This window comes from Corapipo altera, unplaced genomic scaffold (genome assembly GCF_003945725.1).
Source record: "Corapipo altera isolate COAL_440 unplaced genomic scaffold, ASM394572v1 75, whole genome shotgun sequence".
In the NCBI taxonomy this organism is placed as follows: domain Eukaryota; kingdom Metazoa; phylum Chordata; class Aves; order Passeriformes; family Pipridae; genus Corapipo; species Corapipo altera.
This window is the reverse complement of record NW_020884887.1, coordinates 11,225,159-11,248,413: the sequence shown is the minus strand read 5'-3', so window position 1 is coordinate 11,248,413 and position 23,255 is coordinate 11,225,159. Positions and strand designations below refer to the sequence as shown.

The 23,255-nt window shown below is 48.8% G+C and overlaps 2 protein-coding genes across 2 annotated transcripts; one reads left to right on the top strand and one right to left on the bottom strand.

Moving 5' to 3' along the window:
* The first annotated feature begins 50 nt into the window (after window positions 1-50).
* On the top strand, window positions 51-6,973 carry LOC113947191 (leukotriene C4 synthase-like). The gene is given in 5 exon segments (XM_027643515.1): window positions 51-133; window positions 3,559-3,714; window positions 5,392-5,462; window positions 6,189-6,270; window positions 6,542-6,973. Coding segments are annotated over 5 exon segments (540 nt in total). The 3' UTR covers window positions 6,690-6,973.
* Window positions 6,974-7,342: 369 nt separating this feature from the next.
* Window positions 7,343-23,015, bottom strand: MGAT4B (alpha-1,3-mannosyl-glycoprotein 4-beta-N-acetylglucosaminyltransferase B; the record flags this gene model as incomplete). Its single annotated transcript, XM_027643506.1, has 14 exons — window positions 7,343-8,350; window positions 8,426-8,538; window positions 9,213-9,300; window positions 9,754-9,832; window positions 10,242-10,435; window positions 11,377-11,484; window positions 14,431-14,561; window positions 15,307-15,421; window positions 15,799-15,874; window positions 16,318-16,431; window positions 18,482-18,528; window positions 20,985-21,118; window positions 21,934-22,074; window positions 22,763-23,015. Coding segments are annotated over 14 exons (1,617 nt in total), but the record flags the coding sequence as incomplete, so codon positions are not given.
* Between the last annotated feature and the right edge of the window lie 240 nt (window positions 23,016-23,255).

The window sequence follows — 23,255 nt, the reverse complement described above, 5'->3', positions numbered from 1 at the left end:
GGTGCAGCTGTACCCATCACACCTGGCTGGGGTTTGCTCCAGTCAGCACCATGAGGGATCAGATAGACCAGCTGGCCACCATCACGGTTTTGGGAGTCCTGGAGCAAGGTAAATGCCCTTTATACAATGCTCGGTAGTGTTGAGCTAATTATGTTAAACTTTGTGAAATGTGGTTCCTGTATTTTTCTTGGAGTCTCTATGGAGTGAAAACTGCTGTTTTCCAGCAGGGTAAAATGATACAAATGTTTGGCCATTCGTGGCAGAAGTGTCATGCCTGAGGGTGGTCATTATTTAATAGGGACTAGAATGATCTGCAAACCTCAGAGCCAGCAAGTAAAACTGTTAGGCTTAAAACAATTTCGGTAGAATGTTCTTAAAGTAAAATAGTTTGTGCTTGAATTTTAGCAGGCAGTATATAACTTGGAGTGGCTGGAGGTAACCAAAATGAAGGCAGGTTTATAAGTGTGCTGATGAAGAGGTCGGTGTACAGACATGGTATGTACAGAGAAAAGAGCCTCATGCACACAGGTATTTCTCCACTGTGACCAATATCATCATGTGTCCTTACAGCTGAACTGCACAGAGCAGATGACAAGATGAACTGACAGCACAGTAATTTGGAAACTAATGTAAGCTCTTCTGGTCAGAAATAGACACAAACATCGTCAGAGGAACTCACTGACTTCTCGTGGTATAAATAGATGCATTTAGACCTTTTAGAAAGAGCAGTGTTGTTGCCAAGCTCTGTTTAATTGTGGGTCCTTTGGGCAAAGTCTCTCCCCCTTACCTTCAGGAGGGTCATGGAAGGGGACACTCCCCTGGCTGGGATGGGGACAGAGCCCCCATTATATTGAAATCTTCAGATTTCTATAAGGGAAGGTTTGTGGGTTTTATTATTACTGAATTAATTCACCATAGAGCTATCACACCTCTACTTACAAATGGATGTGAATCTCTGAGCAGCCTCATGTATTTTTAGCCATCAGATGATAAATCTCTTAGTATAAGTATTATTTAAAATACAAATATGCAACTTGAAGAATAGAGTTCAAGATTTCTGACATCATAATTTCCACTCAAACAATTTAAAGGGAAATATCTGCAACTACAAATGGAAGATGCTTCTATATTATGAATTTTTTTGTTATTAAACTAAGTGGGGGTGAGGGAGCATTTAGTATGCAAAGAGAAGACATGAAGAAAACTTAAAATTGAGGTACAGAAATGCTGCTAAGCCCTTTTCCTTTGGGAACCCCTCAGTAGCAAATCCTTAGATAGCAGTTTTGTCTCAAATATGTCTCTATTATGGGAACTTCAGGTACTGTTTTTAAAGGTTGAAGCCTTAGGCATTTTGCTTTCATGCTATGCAAACCATACCCAGGTGTGAAGCCAACAGATAAACAGCAAGCATTGCCACCCTCCTATCTGTGTTAGATTGGATAAAGTATCTTGGTTTTATGGTCCCTGCATGGGAAGCCAAGGAGCAATGGCAAAATACTACGTGTTTTCTTTCTATCTACTGGTATGAAATACATGTTGCTCGTGTCACTGTGAGCCAGAGCTGTGCAGTGGCTTTCCTTGCATGTTTTGAGGGGACATTCTGTAGGTGAGTTACAGATCTGGGATTCATTCTGAGCAGGTGAGCACTGAAACACAGAAATGGGCTGTGTACCTATGAATATTCCTCCATCACATCCTGGTGTAGGAGATGCAGTTTAATGGCTGAGCTTAGTTACAGCATTGGTTGATTGTTATTTTTTCTTTTGAATTTCCTGGGAGCCCGCAGTTTCATGCTCAGTTTAGTGAAGCTCTGAGCTTAGTGCCCCACAGATCTGTGCCCCAGCCCTGTGGTGAACACAGTATCACACAGCAGAATTATTCTACACCAGGTTTTCCCCCCTCCTTTATTTTACTTCAAAGGAAAGGAAGCTTATGCAATGTCACTGTCTGTCAGGCCCCACAGGGCTTGTTTGCCATGTTCACTCTAATGTGGCAGATAACAGCTATGATATGGTTTGACAAGTGTGTGGACATAATCAAATAGAGAATGAAGAATATTTCCACCAAGGAGCAAAGTTCAGGGAGAGCTCAGTCCCTGCAAGCCACATGGGAATCCACACAGGTGATTAAACTCGAGACATGAATCACAAAAAAAATGGTTTGAAAGGATCTACAGAGTAGGTTGAACTCTTTTTCTCTGAAAGTCCATGCTGAGAAGGCTCGTGCAGTGTGGGTTTTATGAACACATCATTCTGAGAAGTGCTTTTGGGGACTGATTCTTCCCAAAAAAGAAGAATCTCCCCTCCTTGCTCTCTCAGCACCTCTCATTTAGGGCTGGATCACTGTGGAAGACACTAGAACATGCTTGATTGTTCTAAAGTGTGTTCTTCAAGGAATGTCTGTGTATTTAAATTACTAAAATGTTGTGATACACATCGTCACATAGCATCAGATTATTTACATTTCTAATTCCCTTCTACATATGTTCTAATGCTTTTCTGCAGGCACACATCTTGTCTTTAATCTTGGAACATCTGTCCCTACTTCCCCTTCTCTATCCTGCTGTTCTGCCTTTATCTTTGTTACAGTAAGACAGTCCACAAGGCAGGCCTTGCACCCTGGCTCCTTGTCTCTGTGTGATGTCTTGGAAATATTGCTGTGTGAGTTGCTATCTGCTCATCCAAGTGTCTCAGTGACACTGCCACAGCCACCAGAGTAACTGTTTTTATAATTTAGTTTTCTCCTATATGAAATTAGGAGTTTTCAATAAAATCAGCAGTGTAGTGGTGCACCTAAATAAAAACACTTGAAGCATCAGCAATCACCTGTGGAAGTAAGATCTTCCAATAAATAATGGAACAGTCCAAATCTTCATGTTTCCATTGTTTTAAAGTGACTTTCCATGTCCTTTACAAATGTACAAAGAACTGGTGTAGCAGACACCAAGTCAGTGCCTCAGCCCAAACCTGGCACAGCCTCATAGCAGGTATTGGCAGCATCTCTGCTTCTTGAACTGCTGGAGCCTTGGGGCTCCCCTGCAGGAATGAAGGGGAAAAAATAATCACCCCCTTCCCCATTTCCTTTTGTTGCCATGATTATGAACATATCTAATTGACTTAATGATATCCCAGTGCTTGACTGCTTGGATGCTGCTCTGTGACGTGGTCCATCCTTGTATAAAGGCTTTGCACCCATTAGGAATAGTGGAAAATGTTATATATCATTCCCATCAGACTGGCAGAGGGTGTATGGATACTCTAAACACAAATGCAAGGTTAAGAAATGATTCTATGATGGGAATGGACTTGGGAAGATTTTATTGTTCTTTGCAGGACCTGCTGTGTTTGTTGTGCTGGGGAGCAGCACCAAGGATGTGAGATAATGCAAAGTGCCATCCAGCTCCAGCGCTGTGCCAGGACAACCAAAGCTGAATTTAAAGTGCAAGCATGAAATAAATGCACATTTATACCAGGTCATGTGTGACAGCCCTGGACGTTGGACCCAGAGCGTATCGACTCTTTTATTCTAACCACTTGCTTGATTCCAAGCTAGATAAAGCTTTGCTAAACAAACACTGCTGGACTGTTACCATTCCTGTGTTGTTCTGTTTTTAGCCTATTTTGCACTGCAGGTGATCTATGCCCGTCGGAAGTACAAGATCTCCCCTCCTGAAACAACAGGTCACCCTGAGTTTGAGCGGATCTTCAGAGCTCAGTAAGATTTTGTCTTTGTTGTGATGACTTTGTCTAGATGTGACTTGAGTCAACTGTCACTGTCAGGAGAGACTTGTCACCCTCAAGTCTCCTTTTCACTTATTGTTACTGATATTAGATTTTTCTTTTTCAATGCTCTGCGTGCAGAGGTCTGAGTTCTGATTTAGAGCCCTTTGGCTGGGGTGTTTCTGTCCATCCATGATAATCCTCCTTCTGGCACCATGAGGCAGCCAAATTACAAATTAGTGGCCATATGAAAGAGGTGTGGAGCATTAATGCTTAGAATCATTAAATTTAATACTACCATTGGCTCCAAATCGTGAGAGCAGCCGAAGATATATTAATAACCTGACATTTGCCTGTAAGTTTTTGCTGTTGAATTGAAGCAAAGGGCCTTGCTGGGAGAACCAGCTACGAGGGTGTTTTAATTTTTTCCCTCTCAGAAGCCATTGTACTGTGAGAGTCAGCACTGGTGAGCCCATGCTGAGGGCTGTTTCTTTTTGCTCTGTTCCTATGGAGAGAGCAATGCTGGAGCTAAACTGGAAGCGTTCACAGATCCCCTCAGCTTCCAGCAAGCACCAGATTCCATCTTTCATCTCAGTCGTTCTGTTTTGTAAGCGATTGAAAGGAATTGGCCGGAGCTGGTTTGAAGGGTAGTTCCAGCACAGCACTAAATACTGAACAAAGCAGCCTGCATTCCCTTGCCAGTGTGCAGGAAACATTTGTGGAGTGACAAAAATACCCCCTTCAGTCCTTCTGCGGTGCCATGGAAGGCCAGCCTGCATGGAGGCATCAACCCCACTCTGCTGATGTGGCTTTTAATTAAATACTTTACTATTAAATGTGCATCAACCAAGTCGTGCCATGGGCTGTGGTGTGCTGGGAAGCCCTCTGCTATGATCTGCAGAGAAGGTGACCTCAGGGAACTCAGACTTGAAAAAAGGTATTGCCTCTTTGTGGTTTTTTTCCCCTATTTTTCCCTGCGGAAAAGCAAATGGATAATGTTATATATATATATATAAAGGAAAAATTGTATTGTTGTATTACTCACTTGAGGAAACCTGGCAGCCTCCCCTCACTGAGGCTCAAACTCCTATTTGCAGCATAGGGTTCTTCAGCCTTTTTCCAGCTCACAGTTTGGCTCCATTCCCCAGAGGTTGGTAAATTCTTGGCCAAAATTAAGATTATATTACCTAGGGAATGGTAAAATGTAGGAGAAACTGAGAACCAAACTGAATGTCTTTAATAGCACAGCTCCTACTGTCCTTTCTGGCAGAAAATCTCTATTTTTGTCACTAAGGGAAAAAGGAAGAAGAAAACCTGGCTGCAGATCTGATCACTTTCTGCTGAATTTTATCTGAGAGAAAACTTTCTTGGACTGTGACTTGTGTGACATGCAAATTTGGGTGTCCAAGGGGAAGAGAAATCTCCTTCAATACTGACAAGGAGCCTCTCCCCCAGCAACTGTAGGTGCAGCAGCTCTCTGGCAGTGCTGTTTGTGGGGCCAGGATAGAGCCTGTCAAGGGTCCAGCAGAGACAAATCTCCACCTCAGCCATAGCTCATCATTCCAGAGTTTTGGTTTGCTCTGATGTGTGTTTCCAGCTTCCTTTTCTGACCTTGGTTAACCAGGCTCTGACATATGAGGCAGTTTTAACTCTCATCTCTTGTTCTCACCAGGGCAAACTGCTCAGAGTACTTCCCAATCTTCATTTCGCTCCTCTGGATTGCTGGAATCTTCTTCCATCAAGGTGAGAGGGATGGGGGAAAACCCCAAGCCATGTGCACAAACCAAAAAAGCCCCCCAGTTTAAATCCCACTGCAACTCAGACACTTTCTCTCTGTACCTGTGAGGCCACTATTTGGGGAAAGCAAAGTTCCCCTTTTGCCAGATGGACTAAGGAGCACCTCAACTCCAGCATCCATGAAGCTGCTGGGAGCAGCTGAGCCTCCCTCCTGCCTGGAGGAGCAGGCACTGGCAGCCCTTGCTCCTTTGGCAGAGCCTGGCTGTCCCACTGTGCTGCTTCTCTTAGATAAGGTCAGGCTGTCCCAGAGTGCTGGGGGGGCAGCAATCTGAGGCAAAGCTGCCACATGATACCCAAATTGCTATGTCAGAACAAGAAACCACAACCCAAACAGTTACTCATCCACTGTCTATGCTGTACCAAGTGAGTTCAGGGGCTTGGTTGCTGCCAGAGGGAAGTTGCAAGGAAAGACCGTGGATGGGAGTGTTGCCAACCCAACTCCCAGGGCAACTCTGGGGGGCAGAGAAGTTCGGCCCTCACAAGAAGGGAAGGAAGAAAACCCGTTTAAACTCCCGCAGTGGTTCAAAGCTTAGTCCCTCTGCATCTGGTTCTCGGGGCCATGCCCCATCTGCGGGGAGAAGCAGGGGTGTGGGTACCTGTGCTGGAAGGCAGCCCCAGCAGTGTCCAGGGACCCCTGGCCCTGTCAGAACTTGACTCCCCTCTCCCCTCCAGATGTGACTGTGGCATGTGGGCTGCTGTACCTCTACACCCGCCTCAAGTACTTCCAGGGATACACCGTGGCTGCGCAGGGACGGTGAGTACCCAGCCCTGGGCGTAAGCACCCCAACACCAGCCCAGGGAGGCTGGGGGCAGGATGTGGCCCCTGCAGCAGGTTTCCTTCCCACGGGTGGGACTGAAGGCAGATTTGCATCACCTCCTTCTCCTCCCCTCCTGCCCCATGTGCTTGTGGCTGTGTCACCTCTTCCCTGACTGTCTCAAAGCGTTGGGGGTGCCAAGCCCTGTCAGCACACCTTGTGTCCCAGATGGGCTGGTGGTGTCTGACCTGAGTGTTTTCTCCTGCCCAGCTTGGGACCAATGTATGCCAGTGCCTTGCTGCTCTGGCTGCTGCTGGGGCTGGCAATGGCCGGGCTCCTGGTACACTTCCTGCAGCCCCACTCCTCCACATGAATGGCAGCACTGGCACAGCCCCTCCAGCAACACAGTGCCCAGTGAGAGGGGCCATGGCTCTCCCAAAAACGGTCGGCTGGCACAGTCAGGGAGTGAGTACCTCCCTGGCTCTGTGGTCCCCTCTGAAGGGAGGCTGACGCTGGCACTCCTCTGCTCTTCAGAGATCATGGGAAGAAAATGCTGTCCAGCTCCTGCTTCACTGCTGGGTTTTGTAGCACTATCTGCTCTAAAATGCCTTTGGCTCTGCCTCGTGGAGCACAGATTGACCCGCATGCTGTCATCTCTCCTCCTTACTGCTGTAATGATCTGTGTTGGAAGGATCACATCATGGATGCACAAAAATAAATTCCTTTTCTCAACAGAAATCACCTGTGATTGTCAAACGTGCTTGGGAACTGGTGTGAGAACATCTGAGGGCTGGGGACTGGGTTTTACAGGAAAAGCTGCTGTGATTAACTGGAAAGGACGGGTAAACTTGTCTAAAACCATATCCAAATATTGGCAGAAAAGCCTGACTCTAGTGCTAAAGTCTGTTCTTGGCATTGACTTAATGACCTTGGCTTGGCCCTGGCTTCATTTATCACCTACTCCCCAGTAGGACTTTGTCCTCTCTGGATTTCACCTTCCACTGTGAACTTGGGGTTGACAGGTGACTAAAGCAGCCCTGCTGCAAGTGACTTTCACTGCTGCACCAAAGGTTTAAATTTAGCTTTTATTACAGTGCACATTATTTTATATATTTATATAGAGAGATGTACTTGAAAAATCAAATGTATCCAATAATAAAAAATACAGCACATTAAAGTAGTATAATGCATTCCAGTGTATAGCTGAAAGGACATTGGGATTTACACTAATCCCTACTATTTTTGAACTGGGCTACTTCTGCTTTTTTTTTTTCCCCAAAAAAACCTCACATCAACAAATAACTGAAATAGTTATTTAAAAAAGATGGTTTCTGCACTCAATCTCAAGGCATGAAGACACTGGAGACTTCACCGTGAGTTAAGGGGCTGTGATCAATGCTGGCAGGCACAGTGTGGCGTATTTTATTTTTTTGTTTTCCCTGCCATACTCATAGCTCCAACCCCTTCGGATTCATTCCTCCTCTGCTGAAGGAGGGTCAGTCTTTGACCTCGCTTAATCCTCAGCTGTGGCCAGGACTGTTGCCTGGGCGAGGGCAGGGCAGACCTCGGTCCCTGGCCGCCTCCATCCCAGCACACCGGTGGGGTCAGCCGGCAGGACTCACCGTGACCAAGCCCTGCTCTGTCCCCAAATACAGCCAGAGATTGCCCTGTCCTGGGCTGAAGGTGCTTTTTGTCCCCATGCTCACTAAAGCTCATCCCGACCCCAAACTGTCCCCCGTGTCCGTGTGTCCCGAGCGGCAGCCAGCATCCCGAGGGGCCGAGGGAGTGGAGCAAAGCCAGCCCTTTGCACGGGGTGTTGGGTTTTGCTTTTTGTTCCTCTTCTGGAGAAGATGACGGGCCCTGGCCCCACAGCACCGCTAGGGATGGTGGTGCCAGCCCGGCAGCAGCTTTGCTGTGGTCTGTTGGCGTGTGCCACCTCCGGCAGCCGGCCCTGCACTGTCCTTGTCCGGGCAAGGCGCCGCGGGGAGGAGGGAGCGGGAGGGAGGGAGCAGGACCAGGGATCCACATGTGTGTCCGTTCTGCCTCATGCCCGTTTCACTCTGCTTTTTTGATAAAAATCTGAAAGAAGAGAGGGATGGGATCAGAGCAACGTGTGGGGCTGCGGTGGGGATCTGCTAAGGGAGCCCGGCTTACCTCGCTCAGGATGATCCACACCGGGGAGTCGCTCTGGATGGACAGCCTGATGGCCTCCAGTGGCCCGAAGGACGGGTCCACCTCGCCCTCTGCAACGCCCTTGGAGAACGAGCCTGGTGGGGAGAGCACATGGGTGACGCAGGGACAGTCCCCTGGCATCGCCCCTCCACCTCCCCCCCTCCCTGAGGGGTGTGATTTTCTTTTTTTTTTTCGGAAATGCAACTAGGATAAACCAGCCAGCACGCAGACGAATGCTAAAGTGGCAAAGTGCTGCACGTCCCAGGGAATTTTTCTTTTATTTATCAATTTGGAAAAAAAAGACATCTTAAGAGGGACACCAGGGCTGCACCCCACACCAACAGGTCCCCATAGGCAGCAATCACTCATTCTTGTCCAAGGGCAGGTCAAGCACTAAAACAAGTTTAGGTGGCAAGAGACAAAGTCTGACCTGCAAATGGTGTGAGTACTGAGACCACAAAATCACTCACGGTGGAGGATTTTAACCCCAGGTTAAGCAACTGGATAATCTGCATAATTTGGTCCCAGCTCTGAGCAGAGACAGGCAGAAATGCAAGACCAAAATCTACCTGAAGGGGACAACCTGGTCTGAGATGGAGGGCAGTGGAGCAAAGGAGACAACGATAATTAAATCCTGTTCCAACCTGGCTCCTGGCAAGCAGAAATGACTCTTTGCCAAGCAAACACCACTAAGGGTCTTGATTCACATGCAGGTGAAGACAAGCCATCAAACCCAGCAGACATTTTGCCACCCCATGCCCTGCTGTACCTATCTGGATGTAGCCATCCAGTGTCCTGCGGTATTTGACGACTGCGCCTCTTCCCTCCTGCAAAGCTTCCTTATCCGACTGCAGGCTCTGCAGAAAGAGAAGAGTGTTGTGCAAGGCCAGTGGCAAGAGCCACCCAAAAGCCCTAAGGAACAGCAGCAACCCCTGAGCTGCCCATGCCAGGAGACCCTGGCACCTCATTTCCTGGCTGGCACCCTGAGCCTCATACCCCAAAACAAGAGGACATTTGCTGTTCCTCAGGCTGCTGCTTCCACTGCACCATCCTTGCTCCATCCCCTCCTCTGGGACCATCCCACCCATCTGAGCATCCCCTCTGCAGGCAGGAACAGCTTCCACAGTGATGCTCAGCTGCACTCCTGAGGTGGCATCACATCGGGTGTGACCCTCTGGCTCCCAGCCAGCACCTCTCAGAGGCACTTGAGTCTTGTTAAGATTTTCCTGGTGGCTTAAAGCAGTTCCCTTCTCTCAAACCCCTTTTGCTTTGCACTCCACCCTCACCTCAATTCTCAATAAAACACTTACATCAAACGGCAGAACCTCCACAGTCGTGTTGAAAAGTTTGTCTTCTGGATGCTCGATGTTCCCGCTGCGGAAGAAGAACCTGTGGCAGAGACCAAAGCCATGGAAACCCACACTGAGCGAGGGGGGACACGATAGCTTTCACCCCAGCTGAATCATCAGACAGCTCAACCTACCAGGCACCTTCCCAAAAAGCCCATGGCACATGGTTTGGAAGGAGACCTTCTGTGCCAGACAACCTAACTCAAGGACTGCTCACAAGTGCAGGAAAGCAAAGGGGGGTCTGGCAAACACGGCCCCACCAGAAAAGGGTCAAATCAGCAAGGTCAAATTATCCTCCCCCTGCAGGAGCACTGCTCCCTCCTCCTGGGCAGCCACGGAGGAGATGGGCAAGAAATTTAATTTAAATTGCCAGAAGAGGAAAATGCAAGTGTCTCTGCATGCTCCAGGCTGTCCCCACGCCCTCCTGCTGACCCCACCCGAGCACTGGCCTTTCGATCCGGAGCGGTTTGAAGAAGCGGAATCTGATGAAGTCTCCGGCAGTGGGAGTGAAGGCCCAGAAGAAGTCCTCCCGCTGGTAAGCCTTCTCCAAGGTGAAGTGCTGGTAGGTTTTCAGGCTGGTGCTCACCTCAGCAGGAGGGTTGACATGCTCTTTCCTCAGCGCCTGCTTTCCAAAGTCCTTGTCCTTGGGGGTCACAAAGCAAAAGGGCAGAGAAGAGCTATGAGCTGTTCTTGCCCGTGAGGAACTGAGGACCCAGCAACAAGGCACCGCAAATTAAAAGCTCTCCATTTGCACAGCACAGAAGGATGAGGGATGGAAGCGATCTGGGGAAGGCACCAGGCAGGGGAATGCATGACTGGATCCCAGGACAGAGTTTCAGGAGAGACAGCACAGAGAAACACTTCTGCTCTGCACTCTGATCCAGCATCAAAGAGCCTTTCATTGTCCAAGTGTCCCTGAAGGCACGTCCCTCCCCCAGGAGCTCTGGAAACTGTCCTTACACCTGAGGAGAAGGCAGCTGGGAGAGGGACAATAGCATAAAAATGACTGGATTACACAGCCTGATGGGCACTGAACCGTGATACAAACTGGATTACACCACCCATTTCCCTGGGAATCACACAGACATGAGATGAGCACAGCCCAGGGATATGTCTATGGGTCCTGCACATGTAGTTGTGGGAAGCTTGATTATTTTGTTGATGTTTAAACACACATCAACAATTTAAGCTCTTACATAGCGAGCTTTAGTTCACCTATCACCAAATCCCAGGAACATGGAGTGGGGTGGAAAGGAAGTCAGACCAATCCGGGAGTCATCTCTCCAGGGCTTTTCAGTAGATGCTTCGAAGTCACTTGCCCGGTTTGGCACTTAGGATGGGTGGCCAGGACCGGTACCAAGGCTTAAGAACTTGCAGTGACTCTTGGTGTATGTCACTGCCATTCTGAGGAGCAGGAGCTATCTGAGCTCACTGTAACTCAGAATAAAACACAATCACTGCACAGAAATCCAGCTGCCACCGTCCCACCAGCTGCTGTCACTGATGTCCCTACCCAAAGGCAGCCAGTTCCCAGGTGCCTGCAGGACAGGCCACCTGCAGCTTGGACAGGCAGCTGGTACCCACCTTCAGCTTCTGTATCTTCCCAGCCAAGGAGGAGTGGGTTCCCACATGCTGAAAGAGCGAGGGCTTGAAGCGGATCCTCAGGTTTGCCTTCTGCCTGTCGCAGTGTTTCTGAAATGACACAATCCTGCTGTGCCCTGGGCTCAAACCTCTGTGGGCAACTGTGGCCCACGAGAGGGATGGACAAGGGCACGAGGAGTGACAGACAGCCCTGCCTCTCCATCTCTATGCCCTTCTGCGTTATTTAGGCTCCAATAAGGCAAGAGGGCTTTTGGCCACACTCTGGAGAGACTGAGTGACTCTCGGCCACTTGCCCACAGGGCTCTGCTAGGCAGCCAGAGTATCCAGGTCTAAGTGCCAGATTTCTCCTTGCCAAGCATAGTTTAGAATGCTGAGCAAAACCTGTCTGTGCTGTCAGCAGGGACAGCCAGAGAATTTAGTTTCTTTTGTCCCTGGCTTATTGGGAAAGCCTTTTTCCTGCAACTCAGAGCTTGGGATCACCGATGTCTGAAGGTACAGTAAGTCCTGGGATGATTCAGAGCCCAAGTGAACAGGTACCAAATGTGGGCTCTTTTTGGATGGGCAGTTTCCAGTTTGCTGGCAGGTGCTGTAAAGAGATGTTCAGCACGTGCCATTGTCAAAGCTGCTGGGCTGTTTCACGCCTATCCACCACATAAATAAACTTGGAGATGCAACTCCAATCCAGGCAGTGATTTTTCATGGTGTGGAGGGAGAGAGACGATGGAGAGGGAATAAAGGACAAAAGGGAAAAACACTGAGAGCGTGGGGAGGTGAGAACTCACATTTTAAAAATAGTTCATTTCTCTCAGTTTGGGGGAGCAGGACAAAAATACTGGTTAAAAACTGCACACAGGGTATTTGTTATCCGGTTTTTGCTTTTTCCAGGAAAAGAAATGCATGCACACCCCTAACACCATCTGCTCTTGCAGCCTCTCACCCAGGAGAAACCCCGGCAGAAATCCCACCACGGGTGCTGTGTCACTGGATGCCTGTCACAGACAGGGCACCAAACCAAGCCCCCGCCAAGGGCTGCCTGCACAGGCCACTGCCACAGTGCAGGGAGCTGGGAAATTCCAGGCATGACCCCTGCAAGCTGCAAAGGAGATAATCCCCTAATCCAGCTCACGTTACATTAGAAAATTAAAACCAGCCATGCTAATGGGACAGAGCCTACTCATTGCCAGCAACAATGGATGCAACCCCATCAGGTCTATCTCACTCTGGATGAGGAGAGGAGGAGGAAGGGGAATGGAGGGAGCTACAGCATCTCCTGAAATCTCTTTCTCCCCTTTTCCCCTTCTGCTAAAGAAACGTTTGCTGAAAGCAGTCTTGTCTCAGCCAAGCCAGGAGGGGGAATGGCTCAGTTGGTGGTAAGAAGGTCATCCTTTCACACAGCTCTACCACAGGTAAATCTAAAATTAGTTAAAAAAGAAAGAGCAGAATATATCCAGAGCAGGCAAAGCACTTACCAAAAGCTCAGGTCAAACAAACTTTCAATCAAAAAGACAAATCCTCCCTGCTACCAATTTGATTCTTCACAGTGGGATTTACAAGGGAAAGTCATGTTTGAAAGGGAGCTGTGCAGAGTTAATCATGCAAACAGTGGGGGAAAGGAGCCAGAAATCCACATGGAAAGTAGGTTAATTTTTAAAAAGGCAACATGTTTAAGAGGTTTGCAGTTTCCCCTGGGAAAACCTTGGTTCCGCCAGGTAGGAAAAGATGAGCGCAGATGAGTTAAGGAGAAGATGAGCCTGCACAGCAGGATCTACATTTAATCAGTGCTCAAGCTGAGGATTTCGAAGGCGGGGGCACAGACAGCAGCATCATTCCCAGCTCCATGCCAGCATCCCACCGACCTGCCTTTGCCCATGGCTGTGAGGACTATGGGGGCTGCCGGACAGGTCTGGGGATTGCTTTGTCACACCTGAGCACATGGTTTGAACTGCCAGGAGGACTCAATGGACATTATCTGAGACTGGTCCTGCTGCATAAGGGGGATTGAAGCTGACACCACGGCCTCTGCCAGGAATCAGGCCAAATTAAACCACATCCTTGCCTCAATTCTGCAGAGCCCTGAGTATTTCCCATCCTCTCAAGACATAAATGCAATATTAATTCCCAGAGTGACCACTTGCTCTGGCATTTGTCACCACAATGTAGTTGTGACCATGAGGTCTGTCCTAAGTGACTGGATCCAAGCTCTGCATGGGGACTCCACTGCTTGTTCTCCACCGGTGGAGGAGGGTGAACAAGCATTTGAGTAAACACAGTATGTTCAGAGGGGAGACAGAAGAGTATCTGGTGGTGACCTCATCTTTCACCTGCTGCCACACACATTCCTCCTCTAACCTTCCCACTCACTTCAGCCCCTCACTGCTGCTGAAGTGAGTGGGAAGGGCACAACCTCACAAGCACAACCTCTGCAGGGTGCAGGAGCTCCTGGCTTTGTGTGGACATGGCTCTGCAAACGAGATGGCAGCATGAAAACAGAGCCCATTTCACCTCTCTGTACCCTCCCGGAAACCCTGACAAGAGCTTTGTGTGCTCTGACTTCACTTTGGCAGACTGTGCAGGGTGGGCTTGCTCTGGGTCATCCTGGGTGAGCTCTCTGGGCAGCCTCCATGCGTGCTCCGGGTGCTACAGCACACGGGGCTGGCGTCAAAGGGTCATTCCGGGGTTACAGTCAGCGAGCAGGGAATGGCTTCAGGGAGAGAAGCACACCGGAATGAAAAACAACACAGAAGAATGGGGAATGGCTACTGTCCTCGAGGACTGGAGGAGGAATACCCTGTTAGTGCTTAGATGCAGAAATAATGCCTTTTCTGGCAGCTGCAGAATACAAAAGCCTGAACTCCCAGGTCTCTGCTTGCACAGTCCACAGGGGCACCCTGTGGCACACTCCACAGGGATGGCACGGATCGGTGCAAAGTCAGTTAGCACCAGAGCTCACAGAGAAGGTCCTCTGGAGACACAGCCAAGCCTACAGTTGCCCACACACCATAGAAGGTTTCCCTTCAACTGAGGTTGTTCACGTACTGCATCTTTCTCAGGGTTGCAGACTTTCACCCAAAGGATGTGATCCAGTAGCCAGTCAATGGGTTTGTCCTTATAGAACATCAGGATGAACTCCACGATCAAGCTCAGATCCAGAGACTTGAACATTTTTCCTACAGCACAAAGAAAGAGAGAAGAGAGAGAAGAGCTATGGTATGAAATGGTCAAGAATCAGAGCTGGGGAGTAAAAATTTGGGAGACTGGGCTGTGAAGGTGGGATCTGACCATCTCTCTACGTAAAGGAAATACCACGTGGCTCTGGTTTATGTACCAGCACTGCTGGCACTGCTAATACAGTTCCGGATTTAATATTCATCACAGAATTAGAAAGCATTAGAGTCTCACAGGTCACAGCAGTATCAAAAGGTCTAAAACTCTCCCATTCAGTAGTGAGAAATAAGGATGAAAAACATTCAGCCAGCTGCAGGACAGACCATTTCCTGCCCCAAAAACTACAAGTTTTAAGCCAATCAAACAAGTATCCAAAACAACAGATCAAACTGCTACTGCAGCCATGTACTGCTGATCCCAAAATAGTTCTGGGCTGATGTAAACTTCCTTTTGTACACTCTTAGGCAAATCCAGATCCCATCCAGTCTAAAAGCTACTGGTCACATTTAAGCTTTTGGCTGTCAGCTGGGCCACTGACCAGGTTTATTTTTACCAAAAATGAGTATCGCCAGTACCAGCTGTGAGGATCTTTCTCCCCTGTGCAAAGACAAGGGTCACTGCAAAAATAGGGAGGGATCAAGTCCAAGTATTTTACCATCTCGTGGGGACAATTTGTTTGGCCAAGAGTATAAATGCTCACTTGTGCCTGTGCCTGAAAGGACTGGGGTGAGTGGGGGAGAACATTACCAATGAACCCCAGCTGAGAGAACTCCAGGATCATCCACTCCTCAGAGGGCTGCTGCAAGGCAAAGTTCTTCATCGTGCTGAGATAGTTTGGTTTGGCCACAATATCATCCTCCAGCTGTAAAAGGAAAGGACACTCAGTGCCAATGACACATGCAGGTCACAGTAACAGTCTCTCTACGCAGAGCAATCCCACCACAGACCAGAGGAAAGCTTTGGCACAGACCCAGTTTGTTTCAGAAGATGCACCAAGCAGATTTTTCTCATTCAATCTAAAAGCTAAAGGAAACAAGGATTCCTGCCCTCCCTAGGTGGGAGGCCTCCAAGTCTAAAAGTACTTTAGAAACCCAGCTTTTGAACCTATCTTGTTAAAACCCGCTGCCACTCTGCTGCATCACACAACTGGACATGCTCTTTGTCCTCTCTCAGCTGGTAAGAGACATAGTGAACTCTTAGGTACCCCCATCTTCCCTCTGCCCCCAGCACCACACCCACCTGCACATAATAAATGCCTTTGGACTGGGCATACATCATTAAAAAGCAGTAGTCCAGGTTCTGCTTCGTCCTCCACCTGCAAGAGACAAAGACAGTGGGAGTGCTGGCCTCTCCTGGGATAGTGGGGTGCTCCAGGGAGCCTCCCAAGGCTTGGTTTAAGCCAAGAAGGTGACACAGCTCTGGGAGGTGGAGGGGATGGCATTCAGCCTCTCCCTTTTGGTCTCACACTGGTCAGCTAAGAGTTACTGGAAAGCTCAGGGACTTCCAAAATGAAGATAATTTGGGTTAAAATGAGCTCCTTCTTTGGTGATGGAAACAGCACAGCACAAGGCAAGCCTGGCAAAGCTGGTGCCAGTTCATCCCTGCCACATCACACCACATCCTTCCAGCTCTTGGATAAAGCAAGTTTAAGGGCCTTGCCTGACCCTGCAGAAGAGCTTTCTCTGCTGGAGTCGGCAGGGAAGATGTTATAGTTCCTTAATTCAGGGCTTGCTTGTTTATAAGCTCATTGATTCTTACCTGACTCTTTCCTTGGGGTCCCCAAAGGATTCCCGCAGGTGGGAGAAATCAGGATAGAAATGTGGAGACGGGGAAATTACCTCCAGGAGACCTGAGTGTATTTCCTTTGGGAATCTGAGGGAGAAAAGCAGCAGTAAACAAATACCTCCATGTCTGACACACCACAGACCCATCACTGAGCCGCAGACCCAAACAGAAAATACAGCCCCTAAGGTCAAACTCCCCCAGCAGCTACTGTACTTCCAGGCCTCACCAAAGGACGTCAGCAGGGATTGCCATGGAGTTTTTAAGCCGTTCTCTCCCTCCCATGGTCTCTATTTGCTCCACATGCTCCTCCTCCCTCCCATGCACACACACAGGTCAGATTTAAGGACCAGCCGTGAGCACCATGTACTCTTCACAGGCTTAAACGACCAGCAGATGGGTTCACCAAAGAAAGGACTTGCTGGCATTACTGGCATTTAGAGATTTCCCAAATGCACCAGTAATTAAAATTAATTTAGCTGAGATTACGCTATACATTTCTGCTAAGTTGCTTAAAACACTGCTGTGCTGTAGTTCAGAGAACCAGCAGGAATTCTACCTAGTTCTCTTATGCTGATAAAATCAGCATCTACTTTTCCTATAATGTGCTTAAGAACCCTTTAAAGAGTCAAACTCAAACAGAAAATAATGTCACCCATCTGAAAAGCAGGCACCTACATCACCCTTGCAAGCAATACCCCAGGATTGCTCTAACTGTGAGAGATAAGCGGGAAAACCAGTTATTTTTATACTGCCTTTTCAAGAACATTTGGTGCAAGGCTGATTTCCTTTGTTTGTGCAGAGTCTGGAGGACGGGAGATGGGGCAGAGGGAGACAAAGCAGCAAGACTGCCAAAAACTTCTCACTTATTTTTCCCTTCCTTATTCCTTCTTTGGGACTGGCAGGTTTTTCAGCTAACATTTTCAAATCTTCCCTTCCTCGGGCAGCAGCAAAACAGCAGCTTCACACTGAACTGACAAAACCTGCACTGAGGCAGCGACAGCTTTTTCCCTCCTGCGAGAGAAGTCCAGCCTGCCCTGGCCCCACACCACCTCAATTCGATTTGGAAGAAAAATAATTTCAGTGAATCAGGGAGGGGTAGGAGGCACTGGAGAGGGGGATGACGAGAAATCAAATCATTAAGTCAATTAAAGTTTCTGGTCTTCTGCGCAGAGGCGCTCTCTGCAGCGGCACCCGGTAATTTCATCAGGCTCCATCGGACAATCAGTCCATTATCCCCCGATAAGTGTGTCCTCCTGCCAGCAGGCAGAAGGAGGGGAGCCCTGCCAGCTCCTGCACAGCAAGATGGAGGGCTCTGTTTTAGCTCTTCTGCAAGTGCCCGGGAACACAACCCTCACCACGCACTTCCCAGCCCCTCTCCCATCATTGGCTCGGGGACGGGAGGATGTGCTGCCCTTTTGCTTCTCCTTCGTAGGGCGACTGCGATCCTTTGGAAACATGCAATCGCAGGAGCTGGACCGGAGTCACTGCCCCTTCTCTCATCACCTTCTTCCTTTGCCTCAGAGCTCTGACGCCGTTAACGCCTGGACCGGCTCACGGTTAATGATCCAACACCAGCTTTGGCTTAAACAGACACAGACGAAGCTGCAAAAGCCACTAAGGCTCCAGGACATAAATAGCAGCCAAGACAAGAGACAAATGTAACTAGAGCCTGAAACGAGGGGAAAACAAACGGGTTGGAGGGGGAAGAAAGATGGATTGTGGATTTTTAAAGCAAAATAAGGCAGGAGCATTTGGGTGTGCTTCCCACACTGCCCAGACTGCACAGAACAGGTACAGGGCTGCACTAGACACAGAAACAACTGGAAATTTAAATAATCCATCTCCTCACAATGCCCCAGGACAGAAGGAGCAAAACAGAACGACAGGACTGCCTGTGTTAAATGCCATGAGCACAAAGCAGACTCCTGGAAGCTGCATATGCACTTTGGAAGAAGCAGAAAGTGGAAGCAGCAATAGCAAAGACAGCCCAGAGTTTAAAAATGGGGAAAAAAACCCCTGAAACAACAACAAAATAAAAAAGGGAAGCAGAAAAGCGTGTGTTTTCTCCTTAATGAAGCTATTCCCTGGCCTTGCTGCAGGCATAAGCTGTATGCTGGACCCACTTGGAAATGCTTACAAGTTTTTGATATTCTCTGCCACTCCGGCTGTGTACTGTGGATCCGTCTGAAAACAAAAGAAAAGCAGTGTTAGAGCCTTGAGCCTCAGCCTGTGTCCCCCATGGCTCAGAAATCAGCTTCAACACACCCCGGGGGTACTGTCAGCACCTCTGTACCATCTTCATTCACCTTCAGGTCTCATTTTATCCAGTTTTACTCTCACAAGCCCTCCTCTGTGGCCAATGTTAAACAAAGGCATCACACACCAAAATCCATCCCAAAGGACTCAAGCACATCTTCCCCATGTGCTCTCGTGGCACTTCTGTCCCTGCCAGCACCAAGTGTTTGTACAAAGTGTTAACTTCTGGGCTATTTATTTTTTCCCTACACCCACTGGCTTGCATCCAAGCGAATACCCTCAGCAGAAGAAGATCTCCACCCCTTTGGTGAAAAAGAGGGGTTTATTTATAAGTGTGCATTTTTCATTTCACGTTCATTTTGACACTTTTCTTCCTAAGAACCCTGAGTTTGTTCCCACAATCAACCTGGCAACCCATGCTGGGAGACAAAGGTCGGCAGCGCCGCTATCTGAGGATGAGATAAGTGCAAACGCAGGGACAGGCACGGGACAGAAAACATCTGCAGAGTGAATGGGAAAACAAAACCCCAGAACAAAGGGCAGGAGACCCCAGAGAAAAAACTGTTCCTGCTTCCTGCTGGTGGCATTGTTTTGGGCAGTCAAATGGATCACAGGACTGTGGTGGATCTGCAGACGCAGCATCGCAGAAGCCGGGACCGGCTGCTGCTGCGCTCGGCGCCGAGTGGAGGTGAGAAGTGAGACACCAGGGACATGTGTCACAAGCTGAGGACAGCACTTCCATACTGGAAGTGTGACAAGGGAGGGTTTTCTCTAGAGGAAAAGGTCCCTTTCCTAAATAGGGCTCAGAGTCCCAGCACTGGACTGATTTCTTACCTCAGTGCTGCCAAAAAAACAGCAACGGGAAAAACAAAGGCAGGAAACATGCAGCTCCACTTCAAAGTGTCTGAAACAGTGGGTTGGTGACAGCCAAGGTGGCTACCTCACCTCAGGGCTCCCATCCAGCAGCCAAGGAGCCCCTGGGTCTCTCAGGCAGCCCAGCCACTGTGGATGACACATGCAGTGGCTCTTGGAAATGAGAGGTCCCCATCCCACAAGGGACATTCAGTTGCTGCACTTGTGCTGAGTCTCCAAACTACTCAGCATCTGCTCCAGGTTCATACCCTCTCCACTTTTTACTCTTTATCCCATGCCCAAGGAGCCCTAACAAGTGTAGGTACATAGAGAAATGCTTTGAGAAGAGGCAGAGCAGGCACAGAAGTGGGTGTAGCTCTAAGGGCAAACTTTGTGACAATGGTGGGATCTGCAACAACTTCCACCACTGTTACTGGGATATGGCCTGTGTGCTCCTACACTTCACAGTATCGGAATTAACTTACTTAATTATTTACTTAATTAATTTACTGTTGTTTTTGTTAATTTACTTCCCTCATCACAGGTACACGTGGAAGTCAGGAGCTGCCACCACAGTGTGCAACTTATTTTCAAGTCAACAAAAAATAATATTACTGCAGTTTAAAACAGCTGGTTTGGGTCAAGTTGCTTAAAACCTCTCATGCTTCAACCTACACACTGCAAAAACAGCCACCAAACCTGCCCTGGCTCCAAGGGAGGCAGCTGACAGCCAGGACCAAACCTTGTCCTGGGCACTTAGGGCTGCACCCATCTGTGCACACCTTCTTGTACAAAATACAAGCCAGAGCCCCTGAGGCCAAATGCTACTCAAAATGTCACATTATGGGTAAACAGGCAGCAAACCCAGACATTCATCTCTACTCCGCTCCCAGTAACAGGCTACTGAGGTTTATCTTTCTCACTGGATTTCTGGAAATTAAGACAAATGCACTTCGGGCTCAAGAAAATAATCCTGAGGGGAAAGCCATGGAGAAAAATAACCATCGAAACCCATAGATAAAAGCAGCTCTAGTGGATTAATGTATCAAGGCTTTTTAGCCCTTGGATTCAGCAACTGATTCTGGGCTCCAGGCACCAGTACAAAGAGGCATATTAGTCTCAGCCCCAAATCATCGACTCTTGGGTTTTGAGAGGGGGTTAGGGCTGTCCTACAGATATGTGGTGAAACAGAGTTGCTTCAGAGCTCCCCTAGACAGGGTCATGGGGCTGCTTCAGCACATTTAGGGAATAACCACTCAAGTACCCTGCAAGAAGCACCACAGTTTAGATGAGATGTGCCCCACAGGCAGCTGCTAACATGACACATTTGCCTGTTCACATCCTGACCCTCTCTGGCCCAACTGGTGTTTCATTTTGGGCAAGACACACCTGATGGTCCTGGGCTGGGCTTATCCTCCCAGCAAGAGACAGAGCTGGTGGCTGGGTCAGCAGTGTCCTGTTTGGCAGCAAGTGTGGCAGGCAGTGGGATGGGAGCCAGGGAAACAGGGCAAACTGGGAAAGGTGTGTCTTACCTCGGCAATGAGGACAACGATGACAGAGTCCTCCTTCTCCTGCTGAGTGAGCTCTGAGATGAGGGAGTTGAGGGTGTCGGTGAGGTAGGAATGCACCTCCCGCTTCACGCTGGGGATTCCCATCACGACGGACACTGCCCAGGGCCATGGAGAGATTTTAGAGAGGGGGCTGTGTTGGGCAACACACTCTGCTCCCTGACCACCTCATGGTTCACCTGCTCAGGGCCAGGCTCTGTCATTAAAACCCAGCAGTGAGCAGCAGGTTGGTGGGTTCCTGGGCTACACAGGGTTCCCACGCTCCTGTTCCCCAGCTCAGTGCCAACCAGCAGCACCCCAGTGCACTCATGGCAGTCAGATAGACCCTGCCTTTTCTTACTGAAGGAACGATGTCTCAGGACACACCCAAACCCACTCCCCCTCCCAGAGGCCTTTTCAGCCTGTGAACAGCAACTTCAAGACCACTCCTGTTCTTCAAGCCCCTCCCATGACCAGAAGCACTTCAGTTTAGGAGAGGTAAGTCAGTTCTTTGGCGTTGGGATTTAGGAGCAGGGGGGAATTGTCTAGTAACCAGAGTCCTGTTTCAGGTGGGATTTGTTTCCTCAAATGGATTAGAGTTTCCATGAAGCACCTGCAAACTATGCATTATCTGACCCCCTTCCAGGCAAAGGCTAGAGCATTCTGGAGATGGAAAGCAGCAAACAACATCTGGCAGAAGCATCGAGAACATTTTAGGGCCAGTCCAGAGCACAGACAGCACTCCCCTGTAGACTTGCAGACGTGACATGGCTTACCCACCCCACATGTCACGATACCAAGGAAGCTTGCATGATGCATGCAGCCGTTCCTCCAGTCCTGCTCATTCCTGCACCACAGCCAGGCCCGAAGGAAAGGGGAGGGACAGGCACCAAGGTGAGGAAGAGCACCAGAAGCAGCACTAATTCCCATTTACCTCCAGTGCGCCCCTGTCCCACATGCACGGCTGGCTGCAGACTGTTCTCCTTAGACAGCAAATGTGGCAAATGATGGAAGATGGTGGGAAGGTGCAGCACATTCTTGTTGGTGATATTCCACAGTTTTAACTTGGTTTCGTCTTAAAAAGGAAAAGGGAATCAATTGCAAGGCACAGTAGGTAGGAAGAGACTGCAAGGCAAAAAGCCTTTTTAGAGCAGCCTGGCCACCTGAGACTACTGCTGGGTTATAAAAAATCAGGCCAACCTTTAACATGCTACCACAAACCCAATTAAAGTTCAGCAGGAGCCAGGAGGGCCTCAAAGAAGTCCCAAAATATTTGGGAAGGAGAGGGGAGAATGAAGATAAAATGAAGGTCAAATCAGATCTTTCTGTAGAGATCCAATTTTCTTCAACCGAGCAACTTAAGAAAAAAAAAACAAACAAATAAATTGGCGAGGGGTGCTCAGCCAGCCTAACTCCTTCCTCCCCCCTCTCTTTGGATACCCATTTTCCATATGGATTCAATACAGCCATAGGAAACAGTGTGTGTGACTTTCAAGGGAGGAAAAAAGCTTGTAAGCAAGCAAATTGGCAAATATCCTCAGCAGAGGCAAATCTCTGTTTAATGATGCATATGCACCTCTAATTAAACAGGAGTTTAAGAGCTCCCAAGTCCCTCTGAACTCCACAATTTGCTCGTGCCGGGGGAGAGGAGAGCAGGTCCTGTCCACAGCCCTGCACACACGCACACCACGCACACCTCTCTACCTCCTCATTAGCAACAGCTTCAAAACTGCCCGAGATCCTCAACTTCTCTGTTTATTCACCAGATAAGCTGCTCCAGGTCCGGTTTATATCCCGCAGGGCCTGCTTCTCCGAGAGTGCTCTCTTGATCTCCTCCAGGACCAGGTTGAGCTCCTTCGAGCGCTTCAGGCTCTCCTGCTCGGCTGCGTGCAGGCGGTCCCGGAGGGCGAGGAACTCCCGCTGGTAGATGTCCACAACGTCACCTGTGGATGGGAAAGAGAGAGAAGCCTTGTCCTCTGTGCTCGGAAGGTTTCCAAGGCACAAAAGCAACGCCCATCACTCATACCTCTCCTGTCCCCTCAGTCCTTAAATCACGGATTTAATGGGAGCTGTGGCCCAGCATGCACCCACTGGTGAGAGGGTCGGCGAGAGGGAAGGTTAAGTTGCAGAACAAAACAAAGTTACTCCCTTTTTTCTGTTTTAACTTGGGTTCTGGGTCACGTAGAAATAGAATCATAAAATTGTTTAAATTGGGAAAGATCTCTAAGATCATCAAGTCCAACTGATAAGCCAGCA